Below are 22,208 nucleotides of genomic sequence, written 5' to 3' on the forward strand. Positions count from 1 at the left end.
GAAGGAGTATAGTGTAGGAAAAGAGGCTATTTTCTGGAATCAAAGCTGGTATGAATCCTGACTTTGGATGGATGTTAACTAAACATATTATGGTGATCATTTCACAATGTATATGTATATCAAATCATTATGTTGTACAACTTAAACTCATACAATGTTATGTGACAATTATATCTCAAAAAAAAAAAAAATCCCGACTTTGTCTCTACTGGCTGGTGAAGGCAAACAAGTTACTTTGCATTTCTGAACTACTATTTTCCTTTTCTAAATTGGAATCACAATCTTTCAGAATTGTTGTGTAGACTGATTCAGATACTATAGGAAAAGCAGCTAGCTTAGCTCCTAGTAAAAAGCACGCATTGCAAGTTCCCTGGGCCTTCCTCTTTTCCTTCCATGTGAAATGCTTTATAAAATAACCCTATAAATCATATGTTCATAGATTATATGCTATGAAGTATTTGTCAAGTGCTGGCATTATGTACGGAATGTGACCTGGGCCACATTGCAGCTGTATTGCCCTGTGCTCTATAGGACAAGGACAGATATAGGACCTTTCCAAGTGACCAACCACTCATAAATATGGGCTTGTGAGTGGGGAGAGGGGAGGGGTGGCACTGGAAATCTAGTGAGGACTGTTATCGCTGAAATGAATGACTTCCCCTTTCCCTCCACAAATGTAAATTCCGCCTCCCCACCCCCATAAAGGTCCAGTTCAAATCCTCCTTTTTCCAAGAGACTTCTCAGCCTAAACGAACTCACCTCTCAAACCACCTATAACATTGATCCAATTCAATCATCTGGCAATTCATGCCTGGCATTCCTACTTAACCATTTCATTTACATATGTCTCCCCAACCAGGTAAGTTCTTATAAGGCACGGTTGCTACTATGTCATATTTCGTAGTGCTTTACTTTAACACATATCACAGTACTCTACATGAGGCAGGCTGTATTTGGATGTATTTCCATGTCAGTTTTCCTTCAACTTACTTTGTGGCATGCAGTTTGACAATGGAACTCATCCAGAGTAACTGTGTAGGTACAGCTTAGATCATTCTGCTGACAACATCTGAAAGTTATCTCTTTCCTTTAAACTATAGATTGTTAAAAAGAAAGAACCAAAAAGTATAACATAGTAGTCTTACATTTGTGCCATTTACTCTGCTACTTCTGCCATGATTTTTGATGAGTATTCACTTTCAGTTGGAACAGATTTGTTTCCATGATGTAATGATCATCACTCACAGATAAAGTACAGCAGCGAGTGTGTGATAAACATTTTCCTCACCAGCAAGCCACTTTTTTTCTTTTTAAACCTCTTAGTCAGATCTTATTATTGGTCACAAGATGTATGAGTGGTAATGTGACACCTGTAAAACTCTGAGAGTTGGCATTCATGACTCCAATTTTACATACACAGAATGGAAATAGACAATGAAATTTTATCATTGTTTATTATCCAAACTGGAGAATGAAACGGTGCTGAAGCTGGAATTAGGATGCTCTTCAAGGTCCTGATGGGTAAAGGCTCACCCATGAAGTGGATCACCTCGTCCCCAAGTGTCAAACCATAACACAGGAAAGTCATAATCCTAAATCTTTACTTAGCAGCTCTGTGATGTGACCCTCTTGAAGTGTGACTCTGCTTTAGGCAGGCCCCACCTTTCCTCTAAGCACCTAGACAAGGTTCCATGTTCTTCAAGAAAACAGTACAGGAACGTACCTTCAAATACGAATAAATATAACTGAAGCAGCACTACTTTCAAAAGAGTTGTATGGTAATGTATTTTTTAAAGAATATTCAGGTAATGGTGACAGTTTTTAAAAAATAGATGCAGAAAAATATATGGAAGAGGACTCCTTCCCTTCTACTTTTAATCATTCACAAATCTCTCAGCTGCTAAATTAAATGTATAATTCACATTATCTTCTAAATTCTAAACCATCTCTCCTTCCTTTCATATCCTAAATCCTTAAATCAGTGGTCTTTACCCACTTAATCCATTTTCCAGTTCTTGCCATTTGAGCTCTTTGAAAATTGGCCTCTCTACTCTGGCTTCTATTTCCTCAGTCCGTTGAACTAGCCTAATATCACTAATGACCTTGACCCACGTCTCATTTTTCTTAACTGCTATTCAGAATTTGATGTTGCTATTGCTTCCTGCTTAAAATGATCTCCTTTCTGGTCTTGTGTGACTGTGCAGCCTCATTCTAGTTCTCTCACACTTTTCTGGCTTTTCCTTGCTTGTCCATCCATTTGTACATATTCTTTAAACCTCAGCGGGTACCCTCTCCCCTCAGTTCTCATGCCAATGGCTCATCTACTCTTAAAGCTTCATTTAAACCTTGATGCTTATGGCTCCCAAGTCTGTGTCCCCTGCTATGTTCTCTCTCACTTGAATACCTATCTCCTGTGTCCAATGATCCACATGAATTTTCCCTTTAATTCCCTTTCAATGTAATTCAGTCCAGAACTATAGAGCCAAAGCTGATCTTCTCTTCCCAAATTTTCATTTTACCTGCAGTCTGAGCTCAATGTCTTGAGTTCATCTTGGGTTTCTCCTTGTCCTCCAAATCCAAATCCAGTCAGTTTCTGTTATTACTTTTTCTTGGAAAGTCTTATAGATCTTCTCTCCCTTCCAATCCTACTGCTGCTTTTGAAATCTAGGCTCCGAACACCTAGATAACTGTATGGGTCTTTAAATTGGGTCTTTTTTGTTTGTTTGTTTGTTTGGTTGGTTGGTTTTCTTTTGTTTCTTTGTTTTGGGTTTTGGTCCTCAGTCTATCGAGTACACACTTAAAGGCAAAAAACACTAAAATAATGCAGAATGACTCCATCTTGGGTTTGGTGTCATCAAATTCTATTTCAGAAGACTATCTTTCAACTCCCTCCTCCTTACCAATCCAGATTTATCTTCCACCATTCTCTTCCCTATGCAGCCTCTATATTGTGCAACATAGAATTTCTACTCAGATTGTGATCCTCCACATTTTGACTGAGTTTACTTTTCCTTTGTATTTTTCTTTATCTAACTTTATTCCAACCAAACTCAAAGGCACTCTATCAATTAAGCTTGTGCTCAAACATCTAAAATGGTCTATTCTTTTTTAAAACAAGAATTCACATGGTATCATCTTCTAATTTATTAACCATTATTGTCTGCATGAATGCTATTCTCTCTTTTACTATGTTTAAGTCCCAGTTCAAAGATCACTTCCTCTACAGCATTCCCTGACCCTCCCAGGCCTGGTATCCCCCAAAGATACCTGGCATAGTTATAGATGTGAAATTGAACAGATGCAAAAATATTCCAGTTGTTCTATATTTTGGAGAAGAATGACCTTGACGAAATTAATTGCCTTCTCAGACCCAAAGGATGCATACATAAATTAACAGGGAAAGAGGATATTTTTCTAGGTTAAGGTTGGTATTATTAGTAGAAGCAATAAATAGAAATGAACTCTCAGAGTTATTCTACTTTCAGTGAAATTAAGCAATAGCTTTTCACTACAGTCTATGAAATACTTATCACTATAGTGTATAGAAAATCATTATTTTTGTTTTTATAACCTTTTCTCTAATTACAAAAATAACAAATTGATACCATAATGGTGAATATATGTAATTATACATTTGTTATAGAATGTACAACACAAAGAGTGAACCCTGTGTGTGTACATACACACACACACACACACATACACACACACACTGATTGCTTGACCTGTTCCACAGGTCCCTGAGGCTCCATCCACTTTTTTCCCTCCAGTTTTTGCTCTCTATGCTTCAGTTTTGATAGTTCCTGTGCCCCGTCTTCAAGTTTTTTTTTCTTTTCTCCTGCTCTTATTCTTTCTAATTTATCACTGAAAAAATCTTCTTGAAGATGCTTTCATTGACCAGCTCCTCTCTAAGCCACCTGCCCTCCTATATTTCTGCCTAATAACACACTGTAACCAGCATCCGATGGGCCTCTTAGAGCAAAGCTTTTTGCTCTTCCCTCTCCCCCTCCACTTCCTTCTTGTACTGTCAGTGGGGAATCTTCCTCTCTTAAAGGATTTCAACAATAACTCAGCCCCAGGAACTGAAGTCATGCTTGGTGAGTTTCTAGTCTCATTTTTTTTTTCTATTTTTCAATCCCCATTGGCCAGGAGCCCCCTTCTAGAAATCAACACATCATGACTGTTCTGTAACATGTACCTTCCAGGTGACCTTCATGTGGAACAAACTTGGAGAATCACAGACTCATTTCAGTAACATGGCATTGACCAAGCTATCCATTTCTGTCCCCGTTGGAGGGGTTTACTTAGTGGCTCTCCTCTGTGAAGGGAATCTTCCATCTGCAATCTGAAGAATAAAGTTTCCACTGGTCATGTTTCTGCCAAGGCTCTGTCTCATCACATCTTTCCACTCCACACACACACACACACACACACACACACACACACACACAGTATACCACTTCTAAGCACCCACTATAGTCACTGTTTCCATACAGATACAAAATCCTTTTCTGTTACAAGAAGCTGATCATTTTGTCACAATATCATTATCTCTATAGGTTGGCCTTTTGGTTTTTAGTAATAATCTTACATAGAGATGTACTTGAATAGGACATGGTACTTAGCCAAAGAATCCAGAAGGCTTGCTCAAAAACATTTCTTGTTGGGTCAGCCTTTATTAAATCCTCCCCAGGAGCTGATATTTTGGGAATAAAATATTACTGGTAAAGAGAAGCATGTGAAGTTTCCAAAAGCAAAAGAGTATGTAACCAATGAAAGGATAAAATTTCAAGGCCTGTACAGTAAAGCAGCTGTTAGATGATTTACTGGAAAATTCCTCCAAAACATAACAGAGGCTTCCTACTACAAAGGAAATATTTTCCTTCAAATCCATAATATTAAAGTTCACAATGTTATGTACTCAAAAGACCTCTCTAATAAAACCTGGGATTTTCACAATGACCTCCACCTTAGGGACTTGACTTTCTTTCCATCCCTCCAAACAGCCAGGGCGCCACTGGTGTGAGAGTCACGATGTGTGTTCTAAACTTCAGCAATTCATTCCTTTTGTGCAGTTTCCAGTGTCAATAACAGGCTAGGACTTCACTTCTCAGACATACCAGTGACTCATGCTAAACTAAGCAAAGGAGATAACCTCTCACTTTCAATTAGAGGAATTATCTTAGACCCGCCAGCATGTGTGGATTTACAAGGCAGCAAGGACAAGTGCAAAGCAATACTTGTGAGGGGAGGGGAGGGGTGAGGGAGAGAAAAACAGACTCTGGCCAGGACCTCCCCTTAGCTTTCTCCATGGGTGACCAACACGCAGGTGGACTTTCTCAGCTGCTCTAGCGCCTGAGCGTTCTGGCCGAGTCCTGGTCGAGGCCTGTGACAGTGACCAGAGAGTGAAGGCGACTCCACAGAGCAGTGGCTGTGGGAGCACCCCTGTGACTGAATGGGCCAAAAAGCTCTTAATAATTCCCCAAACCCAAACTTCCCCATCTAACCTCATCCTTGACTCTGCTGACCCACGAGACCGTTTATTAGGAGTTATCAGAAACCACTTGGACTCTTAAGGTCGTATTTGCACATAAAACACCCTCTGGCTCAGACTTCAAGGAGGAGCCCACCTGTACAAAGGGCACTATTGAGCTTGCTGAGGGGTAATTCCTCCCAGGGCTTTGATCAACAAGAGAAAAGCAGAAATGGTAGTGGAGGAAAGAGACGCAGTGACACAAACTTAAGTCAGAACCAGGGGCGGCCCCTGCCACGTGCCTCCTTTCGGATTTTGAATGTGCCAACCAGGTGCAGCCCGCCTGCCCCTGGATGTGCCAGAGGTGTGGGCTAGGCCATCACAGCAGGAGAAGCGCTCCCCAGAAGACTGCCCTTTATCTGCTCACTGATGAATGGCAAGGAGGCTGCTCTGAGCCTTGTTTGGATATTCAGACGGCCAGAAAGGGCACGGCTTCAATATGCTCATCTAGTTGATTGAACCTCCAGGCTAAACAATCCTACTTTTCTTAAGAAATGAACATGGAAATGGTCCATTGGCAACAGGAACACTGATGCTGGAATGATTTGTTCAGTAACTATGACACGCCTCTATGACACATGAGTCAAACGTCCGGAGCTGGATTGTGACCCACGCCGATATCGTGGGAGCAGGAGGACGGAGCTCTCCGCGCACAGGCTCCGCCTTGGCCTCCTGAGGCCACGAGGCAGTGAAGGATTGAGTCCCTGTGTCGGTGACTCAGCTCTGCCTCTGCTCTGGGAAGATAAATTAGGTGCCATGTGCTTTACTCTAGGTGAAATAGGCTATTCAGGGAAAAATGTCAAAAGACTTCAAAAAGATTCCGGTCAATATGAAAGGTCCCCTATCAGAAGAGGTGCATATTGGGGCCATGACAAGAACTTCTTCCTTCCTTGTGAAAAAATAGTATCCTCTAAGTTGTCGACAACTGTTTACTGCATGGGCCCTTTGAGTTGAGCTGATAAGGAGGGAGGCAAACCCCACTTCCAGTGATACTCTGCAGGCTGTGAGGGCAGCACGCCCCCTGCCCTGCACCACGTGCTACCGCCCCTGTCCCAGCTGAGGAGCAGCTATGAAGTCTGTTCTCATCACAGCAGCGAATGGTCCCGGGGCCTATTATCTCCACGTGGTAGGAGATACCCGGGGATCGGCTGGAGAGTCGTTTGTCGTTAAGTGCGTTGGGCAGCTTCCCTTCCGCGCGCTGTGAGGGTACGTGTCCCAGGACGTGTGCCCCCCGTGGCTCCCTCTCACCGCCTGTGCTGACAGACCCGTGGCCTCACTCAGGGCTCAGGCAGCAATGTGTTCACGGTAGTTAGGCTCAGGCCCAGGGGTGACTCATGACTGGACAGTCCCCTTGGCCAGTGATGGGCGTAGGGATCAAGTCCAAAAGAAAAACAAAAAAAAAAGCAAAGCTTACAGGCTTTGGGAAAGGCTTTCCTCCCTCATAAAAGGAACCTTGACATGACTGAGCAGCTGAATTAACCCTTCCCGCAACCCTACCTCTGAACTTCTTGTTTAGGGAGAGGATTTACTTCCTATTGTTTAAACCCCATTGGATATGGTGAAAATTGCAATGAAAGGCATCCTTACTGGCCTTACTGGTTCTCAGCGGTAGGAATCTGAAGTTACTTTCCATCTCTGGAAGAGTGCTACGAGCCACAGGCTATCAGCTCCTACATAAGTAGAGAAAATAAGCACTCACTCGTGGTCAGCTGCGTGAATCGAGGCAATTGCAGCTGAATTTGCTCATCTGTAAAATGGTTTTAGCAGTAGCAACAACTTCAGAGGTTTAGGATGATTAATTTAGTTAGTGCGGATAAAGTTCTTAAAATAGAGCACAGAGTAGAGACTCAATTTAAATGTCAAATGTCATTATTATGGAGATGAGGCAAGAAGGACTGATCATCCTGGGCTAAATTAGGGCTACCAACTAGAAACCAAGAGAAGATGACAGCCGACACTGGTAAGATAAAGGAGACAAACACTGCAGTTTAACAATGTCTTCCTCACGCTCATTCTCTCCACAGGAGCATACGGGTGACCTGGCTGTGACAGCAGTTCTTGTCCCTTTCATGTCCAGGGTTGGCTCAGTTTACCTGAAGTGGTAGACTGAAAGATGTCCCCAAAGATGGCCATGCCCTAATCCCCGGAACCTGTGACTGTGTTACCTCACGTGACAAAAAGGACTTTGCATCTGGAGATGGGGAGGTTACCCTGGACCAGGGGTCCCCAGCCCTCCTGTTAGGAACCGGGTTGCACAGCAGGATACCCATCGCTTGTATTACTGCCTGTCTGAACCGTCCCCCAGCCCCCAGGTCTGTGGAAAAATTGTCTTCCACAAAACCGGTCCCTGGTGCCAAAAGGTTGGGGATCGCTGCCCTGGACTATCCAGGAAGGCCCAATGCCCTTATAAGAGGGAAAAGGAGATCAGAGTCAGCAATGGGAGGGTGCTGATGGGAACAAGAGCCCCCAGTGATGGGAGGAAGGGGCCACAGCCAAGGAATACAGGCAGCCTTTAGAAGCTGGAAAAGGCAAGGAATCTGATTGTCTCCTAAACTTCCAGAAGGAACTCAGCCCTGCCAGCAGCTTGAATTTAGACCTTTGAAGTCCAGAATTGTAAGAGAAAAAAATTGTGCTGTTCTAAGCCAAAGTTTGTAGAAATGTGTTACACCAGAAATAAGAAACTAATATTTCTGGCTAACCAGGTGAGACATGCCCCCTCCCTCCTTGTCTTCGTTTAGATGTTCCTGCTGCAAGTAACAGAAGCCTCAACCCAAAATGGCTTAAGGGATCTGTTATCTTACATATTAAAAACAGAGTACAGAGCCAAGGTGTTATAGGTTAGTTAATTCAGCAGCTCAGTGACCTCATTAGAGATCAAGTGTTTTGTTTTTCCAAATTCCTGCTCTGCCATCCTCAGCATGAAGGTTTATCTCTTCAGGTTGGTCCACTCATGGTCAAAAATGGTGGTTGTGGGCTTCCCTGGTGGCGCAGTGGTTGAGAATCTGCCTGCTAATACAGGGGACACGGGTTCGAGCCCTGGTCTGGGAAGATCCCACATGCCACGGAGCAGCTGGGCCCGTGAGCCACAACTACTGAGCCTGCGCGTCTGGAGCCTGTGCCCCGCAACGGGAGGGGCCGCGATAGTGAAAGGCCCGCGCACCGCGATGAAGAGCGGTCCCCGCACCGCGATGAAGAGTGGCCCCCACTTGCCGCAACTAGAGAAAGCCCTCGCACGAACCAAAGACCCAGCACAGCCAAAAATAAATAAATAAAACCCTACTACCAAAAAAAAAAAAAAAAATGGTGGTTGTCCTTCAGATCACTATATCCCTCCACATTAATGTCCAAAGGTTGGAAGACAAAGTCACTTCTTTCATGTGTCCCTTTTTAGGTACCAGGAATAATTTCCCAGAAGTTCCCAAGTAAACTTTGCCTCTAGTGGCATTAGCAAGAATTGAATGATTCCTCTATTTCTAAATCAGTCACTGAGGAGAATGGAATTAAGATTCAGCTCTGGTACAGCAGAAGGGTCAGCCCCTCCTGAAAGTACTTGGCAGCCTACTTTCTAGGTTGTATTAGTAAGGAGAAGAGGGATGGTAGGTGGTGTGTGTAGCAAACATACACATCCTACATTCCCTCCCCAAGGTCCCCTTTGAGCAGACAACTGCATCAGAGAGAAAAACCTTCCAAAATAGAGGAGGGCTGTCCTTCCGGTGAAGTGTGCAAATGTCTGTAACCCTCACTCTCTTTGCTCAAAATCTTCTGACCTGGAAGCACATTCATTTATTTAATATTTTTCTTTGCTTAGAGTAGCTACTAAATAAATGTTTATGAATCAAGGGTCAATAATTGTTATTTTGTGCCTCCAATGGTATTATTTTCTGATTGTCTGTTTCTCAACAGTCGGGAAGTATTTAGAACCTACTGGAGATTTCGTTAGTATAGATATTTGTACTAGGTGGAATAAAAATAAAAATACTCATATAACATTTTCTCTGAGCCTGTCATTACACTGAGGACTTGATGTAACTCATTCAACCTTAGCTATATGAAGTGGTACTGTTTTTAATCTCCATTTTATAGATGAAGAAATTCAAGCACAGAGAGGAAAACCATTGCTAATCCATAAATTCCTCCGTGAAAAAGGTTAAGCAATGGCAAAGACTGGTTGTCTAATGATATTTTTAAAGGAAATAAAAACAATTTTGGGAAAATGGCCTGATCCATGATATAAACTACAGGAGAATTTTATATTATATTTCAAAAACATTCTTCTTGATGTAAAATTAAATGACACAAGCAGCATTCAAACCTATACCAAGCGGTGGATGAAAACACAGGGCAAAGTGAAAAGCGTGTCTGTGGGAAAGATACCAAAAGAAAAAATAAAAACTTTATAAATTATGATCCAACAGTCAGGAACTAGTGAAAAAACTTGGGATTTCAAAGAGTTGATTTGGAAGCAAGATCTTTTGGCTTTCCCTAGCTGGAGACCAATATTTTGAATGGCTTTTATCTGTTTGTATAATTATTTTGACCTTTCTCTGAACTAACACCTTTTTTTAAAAACATGTATGGGACACTGTGTTACAACCATTCTAGACAAAAAGGCATATATTATGTTTTGGCTATTGGGCTTTTCTAATCACTATTTACCCACTTTGTTGTTATTGATTTTGGATATAATGGAACAAAATGATTCCATCAGTTCTTGCATACAGATATAGTCAGTACTAAACTTCATGTTAAATTTGTTAGGATTCCCTTCAGGAGAGATGATGCCTGCAAATTCCATTGTGCTTTGTTGGTTGGCACTGCAATGGAGACTGAGATGTTTTTTCAGTAATCTATAGAACAGTAGGCATTTCTACACCAAGGGAACGAAAATTCCCTCATCTGAATCCTTTCAGAGGTGACAGGGTTTCAGTGAAGTTAGGTAGTTATTTAAAGATGGGACATTGTAGATTTCATGATGCAAAGTAAACGGAAGAATGCCTTCAAGAACACAAAATCCTGAAATACATAAAGGGAAGTAGGAGGCTAATTTATGGTAAATGCAAAGCATGAAACTCAAAAATTCCCAAAACAAAACAATTTGCATTGTGGTGGTATGTTGATTTAATTCTGGTTCTACTTAAACTGATCAAACATCCAGAAAGAAAAATAGAAAATGTTGTTCATTTATCTGGATGATTCTAAACAGTCATATATTTGACATAGTAGAGCTAAAAGAGTAATGATCCAGGTTTTCTTGTTTTAATACTTGACATCTAAAATTGTTCTTGTTTCAACATTTCCTAAAAGGAGTCAGTGTAAAGACGTCATTGATGATTGTAAGTGTATTTCTCTTTTGCATTTAGTTTTCCCAGACCAATTTATGGTTGCCAAGCATGTCTGGGTAGGTTCTATCCTCTGAATACCCAGATATTAATTTGATATTTCTATGGTACTCTGAATCATTGCTGGTAGAGTTTTAATTAGTCCAATGCATTGGAAACTAATTTGGCAGTATATACAAGAGTCCTACAATGTTTGGGTATTTGACTCAGGGGTTCTGCTTCTGGAAATCATTTTCAGGACATAAAACAAAATTCACAAAACATATTTATGTTCAATAATATTTGTTTACATGGTAATTATGTTAGCCAAGATGAGCTACAACGTAAATGCCTGATAATAGCAAGATGGTTAAGTAAATTATGATATATCCACTGAAGGAGATGTTATTGTCTCTAAAAGTTATAATAAAATGAGAAAATTCTTAAATATAATGACAAGTACAGAGGTGGGCAGAAGGCAGAAGCAAAATTGTGTTCAGATTTGATCAAAACAACATTAAAAAACATATTTTTTTAAAGGCTGAAAGAAATATATCTCCCAATGTCCATTACAAAAGAAAGGATAAATAAGTTGTGGTATAGGTGCATGATAAAATATTATAAAATTTTTAAATGAGTGGACTTTAGTCATATAAGCCAACATGGATGAATCTTAATAAATATACCAAAACAAGCTAAACAAAATATTACATTATTTAGATACACATATGTATACATGTGCATGTGTGTGCATGACGAAACTAAGAAAAGGAGTGGTGATAAACACAAAAATGTGGGACAGTAGTTATCTCTGGCAGGGAGGCACAGGGTTAAGAGGAACAGGGAAAAAACAAGTAGATAGAGGTCAGTTACTGGTAGCATTCTACTTCCTGACAGGGCACGGGGTCTTTTGCTATTCATTATGTTACATAGTAATGAATAAACAAAATAAAAGATGTCCATGCCTGAGCCCATGACAACAGTGTGCCACAACTGAGAATTATGATTTACCCATTTCTTAACTTCGTTAGAAGATGAGATTATAAATGACTTTTTTCCCTTTATACATTTCTACAATTTCTAATTTCTATCATTAGCACTATACTTAAAATTTTTAAACACAATAAACAAATCTAGAAAGCCTGTAGATACAAAAATTCAAAAGACAAATTATACCTGAGTCTGGATGAGCTAGAATTACCAAATTTAAGTCAGGCAATTGAACCAAAAGCTTGGGTTTAGTTAACACTAACCTGCAAACAGTTAGTGGTTACATTATCTAGACCTGATTTTATTTTCTTAATCCTGATGATTCCAATTCTTCTCTGAGAAAGTGACCACACTGGGGCCTAACTGTAAAGATCTAAAAATGGTATATTTTCTTATAATTAATTATAATAGCTAGTATCAATTATTACTATGTGCCAAGTACTGTGTTAAGTGCTTTTCAGCCACAGTCAGATTTAATGCTCACACTAAACATATGATAGTTACTAGTACTGTCAAAATTCAACAGATGAGGAAACTGAGGCACAAAGAAGATAGGTGCCTTGCCCAAGATCACACAACCAGTAAATAAGGGAGCTCAAAGTTTGAGCCTAGACTTACAATGGATCAAGCCTCCTCCTGAGAACAACTAAAAAAATCTTATCAAACGCTGATCTCAATAAATATGTACATATCAAAGTGGAAGTATAATAAGTCTGAGAGAGGGGCCTAGAGTTTGGTTCTCAGAACCATGTGTGAGGGTAGATGTACGGGCATGGCTTCCCAGGGCAAGGATCTGAAGATAGAAGTCGGAGAAGTACAGACCTCAAGGATACCTAGAAGGCGGGCTAGCTCGGTCCCTTGAGCAGGGATCTGAAGGCCACGACTACTTAGGTTTATGGCCAGGCTTCACCACATACTAGCTTTGTGACCTGAGAAAGTTACTGGAATTCTCTGTGTTTCATTTCCTACGATTGTAAAATTGTAAAACAGTCGTACCTACCTCACAGAGTCATTGTGTGTATTAAATGAATCAACCTATGTAAAGCACTTAGAACAATTCCTGGCACATAGTACTCATGAAATGTTAGCTATTATAATTCTGGTGTATATTTTCCCAGTACATAATCTTTTCTCTCTCTCTCATTGTACATTCATCAGTTGCTTTGAATTATCTGGGAAATGAGAGAAGTTATAAATAAATACAGAATGGAAAAATAACCTTTATAATATTAATAAATCTACTTTTATGATACTGAATAGAGGCTTAAAAATGCGTAAGCTGGTTTTCTTTTGCAGTTGAAAGAACATAATTCTAGGACCAGGAGATGTGAACTCAGGTGCTCTGTCCGTAACTATGCAACCTTGGATAAATCTCAACTCTATCAGCCTCTGTCTTCTTGCCTGACAGTGGAGGTGATGATGCCAGGGTCACCTCCCTGAATGCTTTATTCTGGCGTGCGTCAGCAGGTTTGTGCTTTCATTCCATGATCCACACTTGGTGAGCAAGTGCTCTGTACCAGACTCAGTGTTGGAGGTGGGACATGAAAAGTTTGGTACCTTGAAGAATTCAGGGCAGAGGAACTGCAATCCTGACTGAAGAGTGTGAGCCTGCACGAGCCTGCAGGGCTGGGGAAGGAATGAAAGCAGATATTCCAATTCAAATGATGATTTTCGAATTCTAGATAGTACACCAGCCACACAAGGGAGAAGAATAGCTGGCATTATCTTGGCCATTCCGAAACAGGTCCTTTTTTTTTTTTTTTCCATCCTGAAACATATGCACATTTCCATGGGACTCTCCACCTATAATTGCCACCATCTGAAATATTTTGTTTTGCATTTGTTTTGAATCCTTTAAGATTCCAAAAAACTAACTCACTTTCTCAGGACGGAACATTTGTATTTGTTTGGCAGAAATTTTCCCACCATTCATGTCCAATTATTAAGTTGGTTAGATAGAAAATAATGATATTACTACTCTTTTGTGCTTATCACCCTTGACATTTTCCAAATAGAAACTTTGTTCATTGGCTGAAATCCTGTTTAATACTATCCAACGTCGAAGACAGATTTGGTACACCAATCTCCTTGGAGAAAAGGATGTGGGTCTCTAATTCAGTTACAGGTGGAACTGAATTTGATAGCCCCAGACTAATTGCCAATAATATTTTTGTAGCCACAAATAACCTGGCAACTCAGCATTTTAGTTTTGAGTCAGGTCAGGAAAAGGTCTACTTTGGGTCTGATTAGTTATTTGTTTGCACAGTTTTTCAGATGTTCATGTAGTGCCCATGTGCATATACATCCAGAGCAGAAAAGCCCACCAAGCTGACCAAAGCCACAGCTAGGTGTCAAATTTTAAGGTTTGACCCCCCCAAACCCCAAATTCTATGCCTGTGGCATCTATATAAAGGAAGCGGACTCCAAAAAAAATAATAAGCTAAAGTTTTTTGTTAACCTATCATCACAATATTTGATGTTGCTCAGACTGCACCAAAGTTTTTTTTAATCGTCCTTCTCAAAATGTAATAAAAAGAGAAGTACAAATGGCTGATAAAAAGATGCCTGGCCTCATAATGATAAAAGAAATGAAAAATAAAATATATTTCTCCTATAAAATTGGTAATCTCTTGAAAATTGATAATAACCAACACTGGCAAGGGTGGAGTAACAGGAACTCTCACTTAGCTATTGGGCCTTAAAATATTAGTACAATTTTTCCAGAAGGAAAAAAACCCTGATATTTTATGTATCCTTTGACCTTGAGATTCTACTTTTAAGAAATTATCTTCCAAGGAAATAATTATGAACGTACGCAAAGATTTGCCTTCAAGGATAATTGCTGTATTGTTTTCAATAATGAACAGTTAAAAAAATTAAATGTCCAAAAATAGGGGATTGATTAAATAAAAGATGCTATATCCATACAATGATATAGCATATAACCATTAAATATGTTATATTTTGTGGCAAGAATATACTTATGATATATTAAGTAAAAGAGTCATCATTAGCAGCAGTTATCCCTAAATAAGAGATCTAATTTGATTTGTAAATTTTTTTAATTTTTTGTTTTTCTGTATTTTCTATGGTGAATGCATTTACCACTTTAATAAAAATTATAAACTATAATTTTTAAAAACATATGAACTATAATGTAATGCTTCTTAAGCTTGTATAAATTTCTAAATGTTATTAAAGCAAATAGATATTGGCATTCACCTTATAATCTCTGTGAGAGTAACTTTACTGAAATTTATACTTTACTAGTTTTTATCAATTTAGTGTCAAGTAATATAGAATGTAATATTTGTTGAAGACACTGTAAACACATAGACATTTTATATAATATAGTGGTTGTGCACTATTTCAGTGGAGAGCTGAGATTTGCAAACTTGCACTCCTGTCCATGGGAAGCACATGGAAATAATAGGAAGAGCTGACAGATGTAGGTACTTTGTAGTCAAGTCCAAAATAATAGGGGTAGAAAGCCAACACTCACTGGTATCCGGGGAGGCCTGCACTAAACTCCTGCCGCTGCCCCTCATAGGCTGTGTAACCTTGGCCAACTCACTTAACTCCAGCAAAATAGGGATAACAATAACATGCAATATCTACCCCTTCCAGTGGTTGTGAGATTTAAATGAGAAAAGAGTGCTAAAAGTAGAATTTGCATTACACGAGGCAAATCAGTACTCAATAAACTGAAGCTATAATTCCCAGCCATAGGTTCATCATGTGATTGGCACGTCCGAAGCCTCCTGCTCAGTCCTCTGTGGCTAAACCAGAGGAGGGATGACAAACAGCAAAAGCAGTCAACCACCGCCCACGTTCCTCCATGTTGCTCAGGTTCCCCAGGGAATAAAAAGTGCAGTCCTTGGAAAGGAATTGAACGTGGAAATGCCCTTGCATTCCTACTGTGTGTGTGTGTGTGTGTGTGTGTGTGTGTGTGTGTGTGTGTGTGTGTGTGTGTGTGTGTGCCTTAATGGAATCCTTTTGTTTAAAAAAAAAAAAAAAAAGCAGTGGAAGAAGAGGCCCCATTCACCATAGCTAATATTGCCAAGCCTTGGGGAGTAATACACTCACTGCTTTGTGACCCAGAGCCCAGCAGGAGTTAGGCTTCAAGGGGTGCTCTTTGAATTTCATGATGTTTTTCTCTTTTTTAAGGTTGTTTAAATGTTACCAAACTCTTAAGTCCCTGGATGGATGAAAGTCGCTGAGTGAATTGGTGAATGTTGCTGAAGCCGGGGGATGAGTGTCCCAACACAAGGAAGGGCCTGATTTATTCAGAGCCTGAGCGGGAGGAACAGTGACCGCTTTATGTGGTAAAATAATTAAGCTGCTAAAACAATGATCACTTACAGGAAAAATGTAAGAAAAGTTGACTTACACCAGGAAAACGTTGGTAAATTCACTGTTGCCTTTGTGTCAAATCAGTAATTGAAAACTCTAGCTCCATGTTCTTAAAGTAAAACCCCTCAGTCCTGAGCAGGGCAGGGGAAAAAAAAAATGTTTGCTTCCTGAGAAACACAAAAGCTTATTTTTTCAGATCTTAAAAAGAGATATAATTTAGAAAAGGGATAATCACAAGCAACACTTTCTGCTGAGAACAAAAACCAAAGCAAAAAAATATTTATGGACATTCCCAAGAAACCGCTATGGCAAATCTCACTGGAACTTTAATTCATGTGGAGGCTTTGACACATCAGCACACAGCAGGAAATGAGAGGGCATTTGAAAAATAAAGGACAACTCCAGCTTCTCCTCTATCCATACCTCTATAAGTTGCAAAGAAAGTCCTTATTTTTAGCAAAATTGCTATCACATTTACAAACTGCAGTCTGGACATGTGTCCACAGCTTGGTGCCAACGTGGCTCTATCACCGCGGATCCAAACCCACCAGAACATTTTGTTTTTCAGAAGCAGTTTTCCCTTAAAATACATTCACGTGGAGAGCAGGGAATGTGAACTGTCGTGGATAATGAGAAGTGGGGGCCTGAGGACAAGAGAGATCTGCTGGAGAGCTCAAGGAGTATACGGTGAAGAAAAGTCCTTTTTTAACTCCCAGTGAATTCCTCAGCAATTAGTGGTTTGTCTTGAAATGATAGCAGTTGCAAGAACTGTGGCCAGAGACCCATGGTCTGCCTGCATCATGGGAATATCCCTGGCCTCTGAGACAAAAGAAGCTGCATAGAGTTATGGTGGTACAAAATACGTTTTTCAAAGCTTTATAGGCCCCTCTTTCAATAATATATGAAGCAAACAAACAAACAAAGAAAGCTAAGCAAAGAAAAATTGTCCTTGATCAGGTTTTAACAGACATTTCAAAGTAGGGGAATGTGTTAATACTATAAAGTATTGTTTATGAACAAGGAAATATGTTTCAGTGTGCCAAGCTACCCTCCAAGAAGCAACTTAAACTCTTGGAGGAATAAAGTCCAAGATAAATGGTTGTGGGATTTTGCAGGTAAGATGACCCTAACTTGCTGGCATTACTCAAAAAGATATATAATAAAGTGCCATGAAGAACTTCCAAAATCATCAGAATTTGTTAAAGACAGTATACTATTTTAGTTTTACATTTTTTGCGTTATTGCTAAAGCAGCTTTGCCCCCTCCCCCATCAAATGCCTGATTATAAAAGAAATGCGTGCTTATTGTAGATAACTGGAAAGCATGGGGAAATATCACCTATCATTCCACTGCCCACGTGCTGATATGATTAGTATGCTGGCATATTTCTTCTTGACTTTTTCCTACATGTATTTTTTTAAACTGTATGAGATTACACTGTGTCTGTGTGTGTATGTGTGTGCAGGCGTTTACACGTAGTGTATCATAGAATTATCCAAGGTCATGGAGCACACTTCACAATTGTCATTTTGCTTAACTGTTTCCTGTTATTGTACATTTTGCACATTCTTTTGTACATTTGTATACTCTTTGAGTGTTCTGTTGAATTTCAAGTAATGAGGAGCTTTTCTTGCTAAACCATGAAAGAATTGTACCTTATATATATTTGTACATATAAGTGTGTGTCTCAGTTTTGGGTGCTGACACAAAATATTTTGGTTTATCTTATATTTATTTTCTTTGATGCAGTTCCTCAGAAATTAAGGAGACCCATTTGTATCTAGATTATGTAAAAAACTCCTAAAAATCACTAATAGAAGATTAATAACCCAATTTTTAAATGGGCAAAAGATTTGAATAGACATTTCATCAAAGAAAATATACCAATGGCCAGTAAGCACATGACAAGATGCTCAACATCATTAGTCATCAGGCAAGTGCAAATCAAAACCACAAAGAGATTTAACTTTATACCTACTAGGATGGCAATTATCAAAAAGACAATAACAAGTATAGGGGAGGATGTGGAGAAATTGGAACCCACATACTGCTGGTGGGAATGTAATTTGATGTAGTCACTTTGGAAAACATGGTGGTTCTTCAATGGTTAAACACAGAGTTACCATATGACGCAGCAATTCTACTCCTAGTTATACACTCAAGAGAAATGAAAACATATATCCACACAAAAACCTGTACACAGCAACATTATTCTTAACAGCCAGAGTAAAAACAACCTAAGTGTTCAATAACTGATGAATGGGTAAACAAAATGTGATATATCCATACAGCAGAATATTATTCAGCAATAAAAAGGAATGCAGTGCTGACATATACAACTATATGGATGAACCTTGAGAACATGATGCTAAGTGAAAGAATCTAGTCACAAAAGATTATTTATTTTATGATTCCATTTATATGAAATGTATAGACTAGGCAAACCCATGGAGACACAAGTAGTTTAGTGGTTGCCTAGAGCTGAGAAGTTTGGGTTTTCTTTGTGGGGAGATGAAAATGTTCTGGAATTAGATAGTGGTGATGGTTGTACAATTCTGCAAATATATTAAAAACCACTGAATTGTACACTTTAAATAGGTGAACTATTTGGTATGCAAATTATGTTTAAATAAAGCTGTTATTTAAAAAGAGTACTCAGAACATTGTGGGAAATGTTCAGACATTGGCTCATTTTTCATAGTTAAAATGTATCAATAAGGACCTACCATGTTCTTGGCAAGACAGTTTTCCTGGCTGCAAAGCACCGTTTGGTATCAAATTTCTTTAAATGTGTTTGAGATGTTCTTATAGCCACAGGAGATAATTACTAAAGTTTCTAGCCAGGTTTCAGATGGTTGACTTATAAATGCCTGCCTTTTTAAGAACTGGGTTTAGACTATGCGTCCTGAGTGAAAGTAAAGAATTATTTTTGAGAGGAATTAATCTAATTCATAGAGGGTTTACTTTAAGTTCAAAGTGAATGTGAACGTTCTGTATCCAGAAACTGGAATAAAATTTATTTACATTTGCTATCATTTTGACAAAAACGCTCTATAAATCTCACATACAGTGAGGTTATTTCCATTTCTAACCATTCTAAGAATAAATGTAGTCTAGCCAGCTTAACTTAGATGGCATTTGTGTATTTGTTTAGTTTTCAGAGGCATTTTGGACAGCCCACAAATGACACCTATTTGCGCAGTCACACAGAGGGGACGCGGCCAGGGGAGGGGCCAGGCTGTGGAAGAACATGAGGGATCATAAATATTTCTGTGGTTATTTTTCAGAAAATATAATCTGCCTCTAGGGGTGACTTTTAAAGCTTATATTAGTCATTTTCACTTTTGCATGAATATATTTCAGATGCTTTCTGAGACAAGATTTTCATAAGAGGGACAGAACCTGAGTACAAAGCCTTAAAGGAACTGGGAAGGGGGCAGAGAGGAAAGAAGGAAATGAGGTGCTTACAGAAGTAGAGACAGGTTTTACCTACCATCGCTCTGGCAGGGCAACCCACCTTGATTTGTAGCTTCAAGGCTGGCCACACCACTGAGCCAAATCCACGTAACCAAAAGCCAGCATCACAGACAACACATCACAGGTGAACTCGTCTTTCTCTCAAACATGCCCCTCCTCTGCTGTTCCCTATATTACTAAATTGACAACCACTGAAATGCTTACTCAAAAGAAAAACTTGAGAATCATCCTTTATATGCTCCATCATCTTACACGCCCAGGTAATTAGGGAACTCTATCAGTTCTCTCAAATCTCACTTGAATCTGTCCCTTTCTCTCAGCTTCCTCAGCCACCACCACCTCTTGCCAGGACGACTGAAATAATCCTCCTAAATGGGTCTCAGCCTTCAGATTTACCCCCTTTCAGATAGCCTCCACACAGTGTCCAAACAATGAAAAACACAAATTACAATTATGTGAAGCTCTCATTTAAAACTCTTCACTGGCATCCCATGACCCTAATGTAAAAGCCAAACTGGTTGACAAAGCCTCTGCCCACCTCTCCAGCCCCTTGTCTCACCTCTCTCTGGAGATCTTTTGGTTCCTTGAATGAATCAGGCATTTGGTGCCTCAGAGCCCATTCTGCCTGAAGAAGGTCTTCTTAGGAAGGCTATTTAACAAGAGGTTTCTCAGATGTTCTAGATAAAGAATTATGAAATTTTATACCAATTTCTGTTCCACGTATAACAAATTGTGTGTGAATACAGGTACTCTGTACAATACCTATTTGCATAGTACAAATGGCTAACTAGGAAACACTAGTGAATTATTCATGTCTCTCTTTCCTATTTAGCAACACTACATCCTGTAATGCTGTAAATATTGCCATTTAGATGATTCAATCCTAACTTTAATTGACTTTATGATACATTTTTAGTTTTTAATCAAGCATGTATAAATTAAAATGTAACCCAAACATTTTCTTAAATAATACAGATTCTAATCACTTTCTCCTGTTTTGTAAAATTTAATCCTGGAAAATTTAATTCAAATCTGTTGTGATAGAAAGGGCAAAGAAGGCATTTGAAGCCAGGTAAACTTGAGCTCAAATCCCCACATATGGTAATTAGGTAACTTTGAAAAACTGCTTAACCTTTTTTTTTTTTTTCCCCACCATGCAGCATGTGGGATCTTAGTTCCCTGACCAGGAATCAAACCCTCATCCCCTGCATTGGAAGTACAGAGTCTTAACCATTGGACCGCCAGGGAAGTCCCTGCTTAACTTTCTTGAGACTCAGTTTCCTCACCTACAAAATGAAGATAATACAGTCAACCCTCAGTATCCATGAAGGATTGGTTCTAGGAACCCTGAGAACAGCAAAATCTGCAGATGGCCGAGACCCTATAAAAAATGTCATATATGCATATAACCTATGCACAGCCTCCAGTGTACTTTAAATCATCTCTAGATTACTTGTAATACCTAATACAATTGTCACGACACAAATTCAAATTGTGCTTTTGGGAAATTTCTGGAATTTTTTTTCAAATATTTTCCAACCACTGTTGGTTGCATCCATGGATGCAGAACCAGTGGATACAGAGGGCCAACTGTATTCGATTTGCAGAGTTGTGAAGATTCAATGAAAACAGCATGAATAAAAGAGACAAATACAATTCCTGATTCATAGTGGGGCTTAGTACACTGCATTCTTCCTCCTTTAATTTATGGCTTACATATCTCTGAATAGACATACCCACAGGCAATATTTTTTATACAGACACACACACCCATTCTATAAACACATACCCTAAAGACCTTCCAAAATTAAACTGATAATTAGATACAATGTTGTGGGACTATTTGTGCCTGTTGTTTGGGACACGGGGGCAAAGCCAAAGTAATTAAATCTCGTACAAATTTAATGATATAAGTGGCCCCAGCCATTGGCCATTGTGATTATTCTATTTCTGGGAAGAAAGGAGACAGGTTTATTTGCAGTATCCCATGCTTAATCATTAGTATTAAATGAATTAGGACCAGAACTAATCAAAGAAGCAAACAGCTGATTACTGCTGTTTTGTCAAAGAAAGAAGTAATTGATGTTCGTGCAGGTTAAAGCGGCCAAAAAGGCCTCTAACTAAACGGCACAGCTCTTTTTCTCCCTTTATAACTTGTTTTCAATGGTCTTCAGTCTGTGATTACTTAAATATTCATTTATTTCAGAAGCCTTTTTGTGCAAATCCCAATTAAAAAACCAATCACGTTCTTAATAAATTGGGCTAACAACATCTTTCAAAGGAAGAAACAAATAAATCTCAATGTTTCATCACTAAAATTTGATTTTGTATGACTATATAGGCAGTTAATTCAATTACAATCAGGAAAGCCTCATAAATTTATTCATGATGATTAATCTATAGGGGAAAATAAGTCTGTGATACGCCTTCTGTGACATGGGGAATCTATTGTTCTCTTTGTTCAATAATACTATCTTATAATTTTCTCCACATACATTTTGCACTCATTTGTTTACTATTCAGTACAACCAGAGTGA

The 22,208-nt window shown here is 39.2% G+C and overlaps 1 protein-coding gene across 1 annotated transcript in view; it reads right to left on the reverse strand.

Annotated features, from left to right (window-relative positions):
- The window catches only part of DNAH7 (dynein axonemal heavy chain 7), a 277,143-nt gene extending 256,871 nt beyond the window's left edge, over window positions 1-20,272 (reverse strand). The window contains 1 exon segment of the mRNA XM_036858189.1: window positions 20,231-20,272. Coding sequence (XP_036714084.1) covers window positions 20,231-20,272 — 42 coding nt within the window.
- Between the last annotated feature and the right edge of the window lie 1,936 nt (window positions 20,273-22,208).

Source organism: Balaenoptera musculus, chromosome 7, assembly GCF_009873245.2.
Source record: "Balaenoptera musculus isolate JJ_BM4_2016_0621 chromosome 7, mBalMus1.pri.v3, whole genome shotgun sequence".
NCBI classification, from domain to species: Eukaryota; Metazoa; Chordata; class Mammalia; order Artiodactyla; family Balaenopteridae; genus Balaenoptera; species Balaenoptera musculus.